Here is a 15,234-nt window from a genome sequence, read left to right on the forward strand (position 1 = left end):
TGTCTTTCTTTAGAGAAAACATTTCAACTAAAATATACTTAAAAAAAAAAAAAACAGTAAAAATGTTGACTGCTCAAATACAAACAATAATCTCCTTGAATAACAGTAACATTGGTCAGATCATGTGCTGTGAATGCAATAACAAATTGGTCAGTGCAAACATGTATTTTCAAATTTTAAAAATGTTTAAAATTTTACTAGTATTCCAGGACACTGTAAGAGATTGTTATATTTGGAGATGACAGGTGTTTTTATGAACAAGAATTCAAACAATATCACATACATTGTGACATCATTATGTTTAATTAATAGTGGACCTTTTTTGCAAATATTTACTTGGACATTATTTACAATAATTAGGTTCCACATGGGGCATGTGTGAGTCATGTGAATATGATAGAAGCAAGTTCTCTGTTTACAGTGTTATATTTTACACAAACCTTTCATAGAGAGAATTCATTACACAATGAAAACTTCATTACAATATAATATGAGTAAAAAGAGAAGCATGTCCTTTTTGAAAATGCTGTCGTAAGTTCAATGCTTCTGACTCTGGCATTATTAGCTGTCACACTCTATAGCAGAGCCATCCATTTCTGCTGGTATCAGATAACAGATTATACGTTAATGCCACCCAGTTTTAGGGTCCTCATTACAAATTCATTAATGCTCAAATATTTTATATAATACAATATTCTAAAACCTGCTTAATCTAATTTATGGTCTTGAAAGGGACAGAGCCTGCTCTGGTAACACTGAATTTATCAATATTAACATGATCATAAAATGACACCAGATCTATGAATTAATGTTATTGTCAGCAGGTAATTGTTTTTGAACATCTGCTGACTGAAAGTTCTGTACAGAAAGTTCAGTATTCTTTTTAAAATAATTGGGACCATTCATGACCATTATAGCCATCTGACAAATGTTCACTGTGTATACTAAAGTATGCAAACACCTATCCAAATTATTGGGTTCAGGTTTTCAGCTGCACCCATTGATAACAGAGGTATAAAATCAAGCACACAGCCCGGCAATTTCTATAAATAAATGGTGTCATTAGAATGGGTTAATACTGAAGAACTCTTTGACTTGAAACATGGCACTGTCGTAAAATACCAACTTTGCCACAAGTCAGTATGTGTAATTTCTGCTCTGTTAGATTTCACTGGTCAACTGTAAGTGCTGCTTTTGTGAGGTAGAAGTGTTTAGGAAGAACAGTGGCTCAGCCACAAAGTGGCAGGCTACACAAACTCACAGAGCAGGGCCGCCAAGGGCTGAAGCGCATAGCATGTAAAAATCTCATATCCAGGTGTTGCATCATTCACAACAGGGTTCCACACTGCCTCTGGAAACAACATTAGCACAAAAACTGTGCATTGGGAGCTTTGTGAAGTGGGTTTCAATGGTCAATCAGCTACATGCAAGATTAAGATGATTATGCACAATGCCATGTTTCGGCAAGAGTGGTGTAAAGCACACCACCATTGGACTCTGGAATAGTGGAAATGTGTTCTCTGAAGTGACTAATTATAATTATAATTTTTACTGGCAGTAAAATGGACAAATCAGGACTTGGACAATGCCAGGACAATGCTACCTTTCAGATGGCATAATGCATGCTATAAATTTTGGTGGAGGAGGGATAATGGTCTGGAGCTGTTTTTCAGGGTTTGAGCCAGACCCCTTGGTTCCAGTAAGGGGTACTGTTAACGCTACAGCATACAAAGATATTTTTGACAATTTTGTACTTCCAACTTCATGGCAAAAGTTTGGGGAAGGCCCTTTTCTGTTCTAGCATGTCTGTGCTCCTGTGCACAAAGCCAGGTCCATAAAGATATGGAGGAACCTAAGTGGCAGGTCAAAGCCTTTACCTCAACCCTAAAGAACTGAAATGTTGATTGTGAGCCTGGTCTTCTCGTTCAACAGCAGTATGCTGTTTTGACTAAATGGGCACAAATTCCTACAGACACACTTCAAAATGTTGTGGAAAGCCTCCTCAAAAGAGTGAAAGCTGTTATAACTACTGGGGGGCCAACTCCCAATGCCCATAATTTTAGAATGTGATTTGATTGATAGATAGATAATCCCATGGGGAAATTCACATACTCCAGCAGCAGATTTGCAACAAGCTCATACAAGTGTGATAGGTATTCATCAAGTTTAAAAGAAAAAAACAGATTCATAAACAATATGTTTGTCTCATACAGTACCTTGAATTGATACTTACTGTATATATTGCACATGTCCCGTTAGCAGCTTCGTTTATTGTTTGTATATTTTTTCAAATTTTTTCTTCTCTTTTCTGCTAAATAGAGTAGCAAAATCACTGACTTTCTAAAAAAAATGTATACAGTAATCCCTCGCTGTATCGCGCTTCGCCTTACGCGGCTTCACTCTATCGCGGATTTTATATGTAAGCATATTTAAATATATATCGCGGATTTTTTGCTGGTTCGCGGATTTCTGCGGACAATGGGTCTTTTAATTTCTGGTACATGCTTCCTCAGTTGGTTTGCCCAGTTGATTTCATACAAGGGACGCTATTGGCAGATGGCTGAGAAGCTACCCAACGTACTTTTCTCTCTCTCTCTCTTGCGCTGACTTTCTCTGATCCTGATGTAGGGGGTGTGAGCAGGGGGGCTGTTCGCACACCTAGACGATACGGATGCTCGTCTCAAAATGCTGAAAGATTATCTTCACGTTTCTACCTTCTGTGTGCAGCTGCTTCGTGAAGCGACATGCTGCATGGTGCTTCGCATACTTAAAAGCTCAAAGGGCACGTATTGATTTTTGACTTTGTTTTTCTCTGTCTCTCTCTCTCTCTCTCTCTCTCTCTCTCTCTCCCTCTCCCTGCTCCTGACGGAGGGGGTGTGAGCTGCCGCCTTCAACAGCTTTGTACCGGCAGTGCTTCGCATACTTAAAAGCCAAACAGCCCTATTGATTTGTTTGCTTTCCTCTCTTGCCTGAAGAAGGGGCCTGAGTTGCCTTGAAAGCTTGCATATTGTAATCTTTTTAGTTAGCCAATAAAAGGTGTCATTTTGCTTGGCTTTTCTCTACTGTCTGTTTCTGACAGTCTGTGCTCCTGACGCGCACTCCTTTGAAGAGGAAGATATGTTTGCATTCTTTTAATTGTGAGACAGAACTGTCATCTCTGTCTTGTCATGATAGATAGATAGATAGATAGATAGATAGATAGATAGATAGATAGATAGATAGATAGATAGATAGATAGATAGATAGATAGATAGATAGATAGATAGATAGATAGATAGATACTTTATTAATCCCGATGGGAAATTCACATGGAGCACAGTTTAAACTTTTGAAAAAGAGACAAATGTTTGTTTGCAGTGTTTGAATAACGTTCCTGTCTCTCTACAACCTCCTGTGTTTCTGCGTAAATCTGTGACCCAAGCATGACAATATAAAAATAACCATATAAACATATGGTTTCTACTTCGCGGATTTTCTTATTTCGCGGGTGGCTCTGGAACGCAACCCCCGCGATGGAGGAGGGATTACTGTACATGTAAAAGAAATTCTATCCACTAACATAATGAAGTATACACTGTCTACATGTGCTGCTTTTAAAACGTGGCTCTAAGGTTACTATTAACAAAATTCTTATTTGCTAAAACAAGTACTTTAAATAGAAATTTCAAATTTTCTTCATTAACGTTCATGCATTCATATAAAGCTAATCTATTCCTTTTTATACTTTTTCAGTTTAATAGAGTAGAATGTCTTCATCTCATTTTGTGTGAATAAAACATGTAAATCTGACTTTATGCAATCTGGCAAGGAAACATATAATGAACCCAAAAGAATGCAAAAGTTAAAATCTGTGGTGGCATGCTTTATTTCTTTAATCACACAACAAAGAGTAATGCATGTTCCTCCTGAAGTTTTGCTCTGCCTCAGTCATTGTAGCACATGGTTAAATTATTAGGAACAAGACAGTCCCCTCTATACTTTCCTACTTATCACAGCATGAAATAACGCAAGAAGGACAGAGAAAAGTGCCCAGCACTCCTGCTCAAACTCACTCACTTCAGGGCAAGCTGACAGGAGTAAAAATGAAACATACTGCTCCTTTATTGTGACTCCAATGCTCCCATTCTGTCTCACCTAAACATTATATATTATCATGCACCTACCAATGATGTGTTTGGAAGAGCATTCATTTCCAGCTCTGACTTTATTAGACTTGTGCAGGTTGGTGAGCCTACCTCTGCTGTAGCTTCTCACCTACAGAGTCTAAGTCACCTGCAAAATAACATAACTGTACATGGGTTTGTTGTATTTAAAGCTACTGATTCATATATGGTATGGTATTTTCAAAGCTAAGTTAGATCAATTCAGAGATATTTTACTGTGTATGATTATCCACAACAGGAATGTATCCCTCATTCAAGAAAAAGTTTCACTCTACTTTGTGTGCTTTATTTCTTGAGTATATTCAAAGCTAAATGATGTCAAATGCTAGTATGAAAGCATTTTTAATCAGGATATCTGTGTTTGGGTAGACAATTTACAGCAATCATTGTTTACATGCTCTTTCCTCCATTTTACTCTTCGTTCACTGCACATTTATAATATAAAGCTGTCTTATTTTTCTTTGTAATTTTTTTTTTTTTATCGTTACCTTGCTTTTATATTAAATGACTGTGAAGAAATATGTTCAAGCAAAGGTGAGTTATTTCCACATTTGACATGCTGTGTATATTATCCAGTTACCCTATTACTTTTAGATCCCCGTAAATCTGTCCTGATGGTGTGAAATAAATGTTGTCTTTCCCTGTAGTTAAACTTGACATCATTTGATAATTTCCTAAATACTTTTACTGTTACTTAAAAATGACGACAACATCTTATTTGTCTGTATTGTAATTTTAAATAGATTTAAGTAGTCAGCTGTGATTGGTAAATATGTTTTTTTTATTATTAATCTTTAATTCAATGGTTTCAAATGAGTCTTTGCATTGTGGTAGCTCCGTGTTACTGTAAATCCATAACATTAAGCAAGGTTTGATTGCGTATTGCATAGTAATTGTCTTTTAATCTCACAAGAGAGAAAATGTATTTAAGCCATTAATGTCCATGCATGCTATGCATGTTTATGCAGTGACCATGCCCAACAAATTCCTTCACTCATGCAGTATTTCTTACCTCGGTGCATTATAGTTACCCTGGTTCAAAGGGCATTATGGAGACCCAAGGCATGAAATGACTGGTCAAGAGACAGCCACAAATCCCATTGAGAGTTTGTATTAGGGGAGTTTCACATGAACCTTAAAAAACATCCAGTGCAACCTTTTGTTAGGGTTTAGTATAAAAACAGCATTCAGCCCTCTCACAATACACATTCACTTCTCTTGTGGTGGTTGAAGTGGTTCCCTAGTGTCTATGTAAAGCACTTTATAAATGTAATTAATATTATTATTAACAGGATGACAAATAAAAATTAATTATTCTTGGGTGATGGTGCAGGCGGCTCCTTGCTCCCTCTTCATTTTTGGGAACCTCTTGAACCCGACAAAGTTGATAACGTAACCGGATGGGCATGGTGATGGGGAGAAAACACACATGAAGCAAGGGGAAGGTGCAAAGTGCTCAGTTCTTTTATTAAAAACAAATCAAAGTGCAGTGCTCAAAAAATAGTTCAACAAATAAATAATCCAATTAAAAACAACGGTTAAGTGGAAGTTAAAATCAAAATAGAAAACACATCCATTAAAATGAGGTTAAAACCAGCTGACAGGGAACTATCCTTTTTTAAAACCTGGTGCCTTGATCTTTTAACTGGCAGCTTTTCTGCTTATCCCGTGCGGGTCTTGCAGCAGAGGAGTTGCCCCATCAACAGACACAGCTGACTTTCCTCAGGTCCGGGTCCCGTGGCTATGGAAAGTTTCCCTCTCTGGACGTCAGCTTGGGTAAACAACAGCCAGGGCACTCACACTGGGGCTCTCTTCCCAATCCTCCTCGACCACCACTGCATTCCCAGTCTTGCGCAACTGCCCCCTGAGTGTCGGCCACACACTCCTCTTCAGGGCTCACTTCCCAGCTGCCTGCTTTCTCTCCCTTAAGGGCTGCGCTCTCCAGCTCACTCACTCCAGCACCGGTTCCTTCTGCCTCTTGCCTTCTTCTGTCTTTCACCCTTTAACCTTCGCTTTTCTTCTTGTTTTCCTTTCTCGATTCCTCCCTTCTCGCACTTGCTCTTCCCTTTTAAACTGGGGATGTGGCACAGCTGTGGTAATGAACAGCTTCCGGCATCAATTAGGGTTGCAGATGACCCTACACCTGGGCACTAAGTGCAGGGCTGTCCGCTCCCACATTGCACATGGGAACCGCTTGCTATGCTGCCACCCCCAAAAAAACAAACAAAGACAAGAGTGTGGCGATTATTTATTTAAAAACACCAAACAACCACCGACCTCACTTTACCACATCTCCAGTAAGATCACAGAAGCCCTGTTTTTAAAAACTAGAAATTTGCGTTGGTATGTGAGTGGGAACTGTTTTCTGTAATACAATATACTTATTTAATTTTTGCTTGCTTGTTTAATCATCTGTCATGCTGTCTGATGTGATACTTCATGTACTATCTTCCCTTGATAATAAAAAGTGTATTTTGAAATATATTGTTATATGCACTTAACTTGTAGAGTATAGCTATTAAAGAGTGTAAAACTAACTTGCACACTATCATCATAGTTTCTACTTTTTCAGTTAGCAGTTCTGGAGCACCTGCTTATTTTCTGTGTGTTACTTCCTTACAGAGGACATTGAGTCAGAACATCCAGTTCTTGCAGAGAACCGCCTCAGACCTCCCAGTAAGTCCATCAGTTCTGTACATTTCTGTTCTGAAGCTACAGCAGTTTTCACTTTCCCCGTCATTAGTATCCCTGCTTTGAAATACCTAAATTTCCCTTGAAATTACTCAGCCTTTCAGAAAGATTTCTTTCTGCTTCCTTCTTAGGATAAGACTATAAATATTTACTGTGAACAGTTGTCAGACTTGGCTAAACATGTTGTATAATGTAGAAGTTTATATCTGTGTAAGAAATGATCGTATTGTAGCCTAAAACATCCCTGTAGTCTCAAACATTTGCAAGTCATACAGCCAGGTTTTTTGGGTGTTCTGAAGGCTTTACCCTTACCAAAGTACAAGGGGAGTAGACTGTAGAGTCACACAATCTCCTTTCTTTAGACATATTATTTATATATATATATATATTTTAGATAGAAATTAAAGTATTTTAAATAGTTAATGCAAATTTCATATCTTCCTTTACCTTCTATCAGTAGCCATATTAGGTTTAGGAGCTAACTCTTTTATCTACTGTGATGTACAATTCAAATAAAACACATTACTGGGCTTTGCATCTTGAAAACTATAACTTCAAATCTACCTTAAGTCTCATAAATATAATTTACTAACTTAAAACTCTGAATTATTATGTCATAAACTTGGCATTCACAAAAAATGTTGAACTGAACAATGCACATCTGAGTAATTGTTTTGAGTTTGCTGGCCAAAGGTTATTGATATTGTATATGGAAAGAGACTCTGTGCTCAAAATTCTAGTCTTTTTTCCCAAATGCTGGCACACATCAAATGACATCATTCTGACCAATTAGTATTTAAATTAGGAGTTGTAATTATAAAATTTAAATTCATAATTATGGAAAATGATTTTAAGATAAAATTAAGATAGTAGGTAATAATAATGAAATACTTACAGTTAGGTCCATAAATATTTAGACAGAGACAACTTTTTTCTAATTTTGGTTCTGTACATTACCACAATGAATTTTAAATGAAACAACTCTGATGCAGTTGAAGTCCGTCGTTATGTCATTATCAATTAAGCAGATAAAAGGCCTGGAGTTGATTTGAGGTGTGGTGCTTGCATGTGGAAGATTTTGCTTTGAACAGACAACATTCGGTCAAAGGAGCTCTCCATGCAGGTGAAAGAAGCCATCCTTAAGCTGCGAAAACAGAAAAAACCCATCCAAGAAATTGCTCCAATATTACGAGTGGCAAAATCTACAGTTTGGTACATCCTGAGAAAGAAAGTAAGCACTGGTGAACTCAGCAACACAAAAAGACCTGGACGTCCACGGAAGACAAGAGTGGTGGATGATCGCAGAATCATTTCCATGGTGAAGAGAAACTCCTTCACAACAGCCAACCAAGTGAACAACACTCTCCAGGGGGTAGGGTATTGATATCCAAGTCTACCATAAAGAGAAGACTGCATGAAAGTAAATACAGAGGGTGCACTGCAAGGTGCAAGCCACTCCTAAGCCTCAAGAATAGAAAGGCTAGATTGGACTGCTGAAGAACATCTAAAAAAGACAGTTCTGGAAAAACATTCTTTGGACAGATGAAACCAAGATCAACCTCTACCAGAATGATGGCAAGAAAAAATATGGAGAAGGCGTGGAACAGCTCATTATCCAAAGCATACCACATCATCTGTAAAACACGGTGGAGGCAGTGTGATGGCTTGGGCATGCAAGGCTGCCAGTGGCACTGGGACACTAGTGTTTATTGATGATGTGACTCAGGACAGAAACAGCCGAATGAATTCTGAGGTGTTCAGAGACATACTGTCTGCTCAAATCCAGCTAAATGCAGTCAAATTGATTGGGTGGCGTTTCATGATACAGATGAACAATGACCCAAAACATACAGCCAAAGCAACCCAGGAGTTTATTAAAACAAAGAAGTGGAAAATTCTTGAATGGCCAAGTCAGTCACCTGATCTTAACCCAATTGAGCATGCATTTCACTTGTTGAAGACTAAACCTCAGACAGAAAGGCCCACAAACAAACAGCAACTGAAAGCCGCTGCAGTAAAGGCCTGGCAGAGCATTAAAAAGGAGGAAACCCAGCATCTGCTGATGTCCATGAGTTCAAGACTTCAGGCTGTCATTGCCAGCAAAGGGTTTTCAACCAAGTATTAGAAATGAACATTTTATTTCCAGTTATTTAATTTGTCCAATTACTTTTGAGCCCCTGAAATGAAGGGATTGTGTTAAAAAAAAATGCTTTGGTTGCCTCACATTTTTATGCAATCGTTTTGTTCACCCCACTGAATTAAAGCTGAAAGTCTGCACTTCAAGTGCATCTGAGTTGTTTCATTTAAAATTTATCGTGGTAATGTACAGAACCAAAATTAGAAAAAAGTTGTCTCTGTCCAAATATTTATGGACCTAACTAACTGTAGTTATTAGATATTAGGTCATAATTGTGAGTTAAGTTTTGACTTTTTTTTTCTTATTTTAATCTAATGTATAAAGATGGCTGTTTTGCATTTCTACATTTGCACCACCGGCAGGTTAAGTGACTAGCTAGCTAAGTTTCATACCATCTAGGAGTAAATTTACATTTACCTCTTTGTCTGATGCTTTTATCCAAGGTGACTGACTACATTTGTGATACAATTGGTTTCATTTCTTTTGGTTTAACAAATGGAATACAGGCAGGTCATGTGAGTTGCTCATGGTCACACAGTGTCATCAGCAAGATTTGAAGCAACAACCTCAGGGTGTGAAATCCAAAACCTTAACCACTACACCACACTGCCTGTTTATGGATGGTACTAAAGTCAAACACCACAGCCACCAGGCCATGCATCATTTTTCCCATTCCCTCAATCTAAAATGAACCTTGAGTGCCATAACCTTCAGTTTAATGTCAGATCATTTTAAAAACTCTCCTTCTGATTTATAGAGTCCAAAACATCTACCCATCTGTCTTCACTATAATATTTAACACCGTATCTATCTGCCAGACACCTGAGATCTTCTGTTGCTAACCCACACATTTTGTTCCACATCTACTGTATACTGAAAAAGGTGTACTGAATTCTCTTTTAGCTTCATGGCCGCATACTAGAAATGTTCACTGTCGGTCTGACCATGCTGATGCCAACTTTACCATGCTAAATATCGACACTTAGTGTCACTTCACTTTACTGTACACTCAGTTAATTTTTCTGTCTTTCACAAGACATTTTTACACACTCCCTACTGTTATTTTTTTTAATGTGATGTCATTTGAATTAACTTGTTTTGCAATTTAACATAATGTGCTTTGCAAAGGAAAATTTTTAAAGTAAAGGACAATAGTTGTCTCCTAGAAATACTAATTAACCTTGCCAACTACGTTTTCGCAATGAATCCATTATAATGCTATCCAAATACAGTACTTACATTTTCCCTTCTTGCTGTTAGTTATTAGAATTCGTATTTTCACAATTTCAAAATACCTTTTATTGTTCCAGTTTGCTTTCAATAATAGTTTCTGTACAAATTAGGGAGAATTGTAGCTGCTTAAAAATGAATGCATTTAAAAAATATATACATGTAGTAACATCATACTAATGTTGATATTTTGTTTACTAGACTAAAGTGAATGATGTTCTCAGCTCCATAGCTGCAGCACAATACCTTGTCTCCCAAAATGCAACCTATGTCATCATTCAGGTAAAGTGATTTCTACCCTTTTAATTTTAGTTTCTAGGTTTTTCGCAAACTTAGTCATGTTTCTTTAATTCTTATAATTCTGTAGGAAACTGAAAATTACATGGATGTGATAGTCAGTTACTTTATACAGTACCTTAACTGGGTCAAGAATTCAGTAAGTATTCAAACTTGGCTTGATTTTTTTTTTTCAGTCTCTCTAACGTGATTTTATATAAATATGCAGTGTGTGTGTGTACGTTTGTGTGTGTGTGTGTGTATATATATATATATATATATATATATATATATATATATAGTGGGGAACAGCCCGGACACAGACAGGTAGACGTGGTTTTAAATGTACCACACACGTTTATTTACAACTACTTACACAAGGATCACAACACAACCCAGTGCCGCAGCACCAATCACCCCTAGTCCAGGCCTTTCTCTCCAATGCCTTTTCTGACCGCCTCCACTCCTCTCCTCTAGGCTTCGTTCTCTTCCACCCGACTCCAGCTTACGAATGGAGGGAGGCGGCCCCTTTTATATTCACCCGGACGTGCTCCAGGTGCCTCCCGATGAGCTTCCGCCGGCCCTTCCTGGTGTGGCGGAAGTACCGGCTGCACACCCAGAAGCACTCCAGGTGTCCCTGGTCTTTGTCCCTCCAGCACTTCTGGGTGTAGTGGACGTGCTGAGGGCCAGGGCTCTTCAGGCATCCAGGCGCCCCCTGGTGGACCATGGGCACCTATAGGGTTGAGTTTCCAAGCTCTGTTCTTGTGGTCCCAATACCATCCAGGGCGGCTGCCCTCTTGTGGTCTGGAGGAGGCGTAGTCCCTATTCCAGCTCTTCCGGGCATCCCAACTGGGTACCACCCCCAGCCGCTTGCCACAATATATATATATATATATATATATTTGCAGTTGGAGATCCACGAAGGGAGAAAAAACGAATCATGTATCATAAAATAGTTTTATTCCTGAGCTTTCAACCCCTATCAGGGGTCTTCATCAGAGGATAATGCGTAGTCTTACAAGAATCAAAGGCAATATATACCCCCCACATATAGTGAGGGGGGGGGTGGAGGTGACTAAGTCAGTATGATCGGGGGGGGGGTTGTATAGTTTAATTATTGTGTACATGTCTTTCTTAAGTTGGCATATGCTGGATTTATGTCCAAGTGTTTGTTGATGGCGTTCTTTTTGACGTTTGTCCTATGTATACAGCTGAGCAAGAATTGCATGGAATACTATAAACTGCGTTTCGTGTTTTGGCTGTCGATTTCTTGTTTTTAGCATTAAACAGGACCATGCGCAGATTGTTCGTGGGTGTATGTGCTATTCTGATGCCCCACTTGGTCAGGGTGCGTGCCGTGCCTTCTGACACATTATGGTGATACGGGAGTGAATGCCAGGTGGGGTGGGGGTTCTGATTTAAGTCGATTGTATGCTGATTCCTTTGGCGTCTGCTATGTAGACTCCAATTAATGAATGTTTTTGAGTATCCGTTCGAGGTGAAAAGTTGGAACAGATAGCGTCTCATAAAACTATTTTATGATACGTGATTCGTTTTTTCTATCTTCATGGATCTCCAACTGCAAATATGTAAACCGTATCACAGACCTTCTCTTCCATATATGTATATATAGATAGATATAGATATATATATATATATATATATATATATATATATAATACAGTGCATCCGGAAAGTATTCTGAGCGCATTTTATTTGTGATTTTTGCAAATTTATTAAAAATAAAAAAACTGAGAAATCACACGTACATAAGTATTCACTGCCTTTGCTCAATACTTTGTCGATGCACCTTTGGCAGCAATTACAGCCTCAAGTCTTTTTGAATATGATGCCACAAGCTTGGCACACCTATCCTTGGCCAGTTTCGCCCATTCCTCTTTGCAGCACCTTTCAAGCTCCATCAGGTTGGATGGGAAGCGTCGGTGCACAGCCATTTTAAGATCTCTCCAGAGATGTTCAATCGGATTCAAGTCTGGGCTCTGGCTGGGCCACTCTAGGACATTCACAGAGTTGTCCTGAAGCCACTCCTTTGATATCTTGGCTGTGTGCTTAGGGTCGTTGTCCTGCTGAAAGATGAATCGTCGCCCCAGTCTGAGGTCAAGAGCGCTCTGGAGCAGGTTTTCATCCAGGATGTCTCTGTACATTGCTGCAGTCATCTTTCCCTTTATCCTAAATAGTCTCCCAGTTCCTGCCGCTGAAAAACATCCCCACAGCATGATGCTGCCACCACCATGCTTCACTGTAGGGATGGTATTGGCCTGGTGATGAGCGGTGCCTGGTTTCCTCCAAACGTGACGCCTGGCATTCACACCAAAGAGTTCAATCTTTGTCTCATCAGACCAGAGAATTTTCTTTCTCATGGTCTGAGAGTCCTTCAGGTGCCTTTTGGCAAACTCCAGGCAGGCTGCCATGTGCCTTTTACTAAGGAGTGGCTTCCGTCTGGCCATTCTACCATACAGGCCTGATTGGTGGATTGCTGCAGATATGGTTGTCCTTCTGGAAGGTTCTCCTTTCTCCATAGAGGACCTCTGGAGCTCTGACAGAGTAACTATCGTGTTCTTGGTTACCTCCCTGACTAAGGCCCTTCTCCCCCGATCGCTCAGTTTAGATGGCCGGCCAGCTCTAGGAAGAGTCCTGGTGGTTTCGAACTTCTTCCACTTATGGATGATGGAGGCCACTGTGCTCATTGGGACCCTCAAAGCAGCAGAAATTTTTCTGTAACCTTCCCCAAATTTGTGCCTTGAGACAATCCTGTCTCAGAGGTCTACAGACAATTCCTTTGACTTCATGCTTGGTTTGTGCTCTGACATGAACTGTCAACTGTGGGACCTTGTATAGACAGATGTGTGCCTTTCCAAATCATGTCCAATCAACTGAATTTACCACAGGTGGACTCCAATTAAGCTGCAGAAACATCTCAAGGATGATCAGGGGAAACAGGATGCACCTGAGCTCAATTTTGAGCTTCATGGCAAAGGCTGTGAATACTTATGTACATGTGCTTTCTCAATTTTTGTATTTTTAATAAATTTGCACAAATCTCAAGTAAACTTTTTTCACGTTGTCATTATGGGGTGTTTTGTGTAGAATTCTGATGACAAAAATGAATATAATCCATTTTGGAATAAGGCTGTAACATAACAAAATGTGGAAAAAGTGATGCGCTGGGAATACTTTCCGGATGCACTCTATGTACACACACATATATATTATAGTCAATATACACTACAATGTTCTTTTATATAGTTATATACTGTACACTATATATATATAGTAATAGAGGGTATGAACTGATTGGTATCCTCGCCTTTATAATAGAAAATCCCCATGGACATATGGTCATCCTGGTGGGGATGGTGTTCAATCTCTTTCCCAGTCGGGATGATAAAATAATGAAAGTATTTTTATTGACAGGGTGTTTATGAGCGATCTCTGTAGCAAAGGACAACAACCAGTACAGACCAGAGTCTGCTACTAATGGAATTTTACTGAAGTACTTCAGAGTGAAATAGAGAGGACATGTTGAGGGTTCCTTTTCCCTTTGCCCTCCAAGTATTCATACAGCCCACTCATCTCCAAAGTTTCCTTCAACTACTGGCTTTTCTTTCTCCATCTCCCCCACATGAAGCAATCTTCTAGCTTCACTTCTTCCCAACCCCCAGCTCATATGAGAAAAGCATTGGAGATTCTTTTAAAGATAGACCTAAGAGTAGCCCACATGTTTGTGAAGAAATTCTAGGATTTGAAACTAAAGCTGGGTTGTGATCCAGCTTTCTATGCAGACAGGGTTGCCCATTGAAACTACATCTCCCAGGCAGCTCCTAGTGAGACTAAAGTGTTGTGGCAGCGTAAGGCTGCTGGCCTCTGTTGAGCTGTGGGTGGAATTACCATGCTTTCCCAGCTGTCTTGTCAACATTTTATTTTCCCATCCAGAGAATATTCATTTTGTCCCCGTTGGGATGGAGAATCCTTATACATAAACATATATATGTGTATGTGTGTTTTATTTGAAAACTACACAAGTCTGCCTCATTTTTAACATGCTGTCCATTGAAAATATTGATGACTCCCTTTTTTAAAAAAAAATATGCATTTTTGTAAAATTAACTTTTATAACCTGCCTCTTATGATTTTTTTTTTTTTTTTTTTTTTACAGCTGTCATTTGAAGTTGCTACATGCAAACCGATTGCTAATGTTGTCGATACTGCTGACATTTTCATTTGCAACTTTGTTGTTGATTCACTGGTGAGAGTTTTTTTCCACATTTGCTTGCTTAATATACAATATATTGTTCCTCAAACTAGAATATTTTGCTGAGTTATGCATAATGTACACAAACTAGAATATGGGTCATGTCAAACTTTTACGAGGTTAATGAACTTAAATCACGTAGGGTTTCAGATAGCAATTGGAACGGTCCTCTGAGGCTTGAAAAGCCAAAGCGGCAAGTGTTAAATTAGCATTCTGCCTAAGTGAGCTAATTAGAATTAATGGTACAGCAGTCTCCCTGACAGGTGCTACAGTATTTTATTCATTTTATTATTATTTTTATCTGAGAAACTGCCATGAAATCAGTCATAGCATGGTAACATTTTTGGTCTGCCTCACTTTTAAATGTGTGCACAAGTATTAACTGTGTGCCTATTAAGAAGATCAAAACATCATAGCAATTTTGTTATTTAAAATGATGACTGAAATATTTATTTTTAATTATT

General features: G+C 38.8%; 1 protein-coding gene across 11 annotated transcripts in view; it reads left to right on the plus strand.

The window, feature by feature from the left end:
* The window catches only part of LOC114651810 (prominin-1-A-like), a 273,810-nt gene that overhangs the window by 246,323 nt on the left and 12,253 nt on the right, over positions 1–15,234 (plus strand). For 7 of the 11 annotated variants that reach the window (XM_051928258.1, XM_051928264.1, XM_051928267.1 and 4 more), the window contains 5 exons: positions 4,680–4,697; positions 6,786–6,839; positions 10,423–10,503; positions 10,589–10,657; positions 14,675–14,764. In XM_051928258.1, the coding sequence (XP_051784218.1) occupies positions 4,680–4,697; positions 6,786–6,839; positions 10,423–10,503; positions 10,589–10,657; positions 14,675–14,764 (312 nt within the window). The remainder of the gene's footprint in view (positions 1–4,679; positions 4,698–6,785; positions 6,840–10,422; positions 10,504–10,588; positions 10,658–14,674; positions 14,765–15,234) is intronic. The other 4 variants (XM_051928259.1, XM_051928262.1, XM_051928266.1 and 1 more) reach the window with 1 other exon arrangement.

This window comes from Erpetoichthys calabaricus, chromosome 5 (assembly GCF_900747795.2).
Source record: "Erpetoichthys calabaricus chromosome 5, fErpCal1.3, whole genome shotgun sequence".
Classification (NCBI taxonomy): Eukaryota; Metazoa; Chordata; class Cladistia; order Polypteriformes; family Polypteridae; genus Erpetoichthys; species Erpetoichthys calabaricus.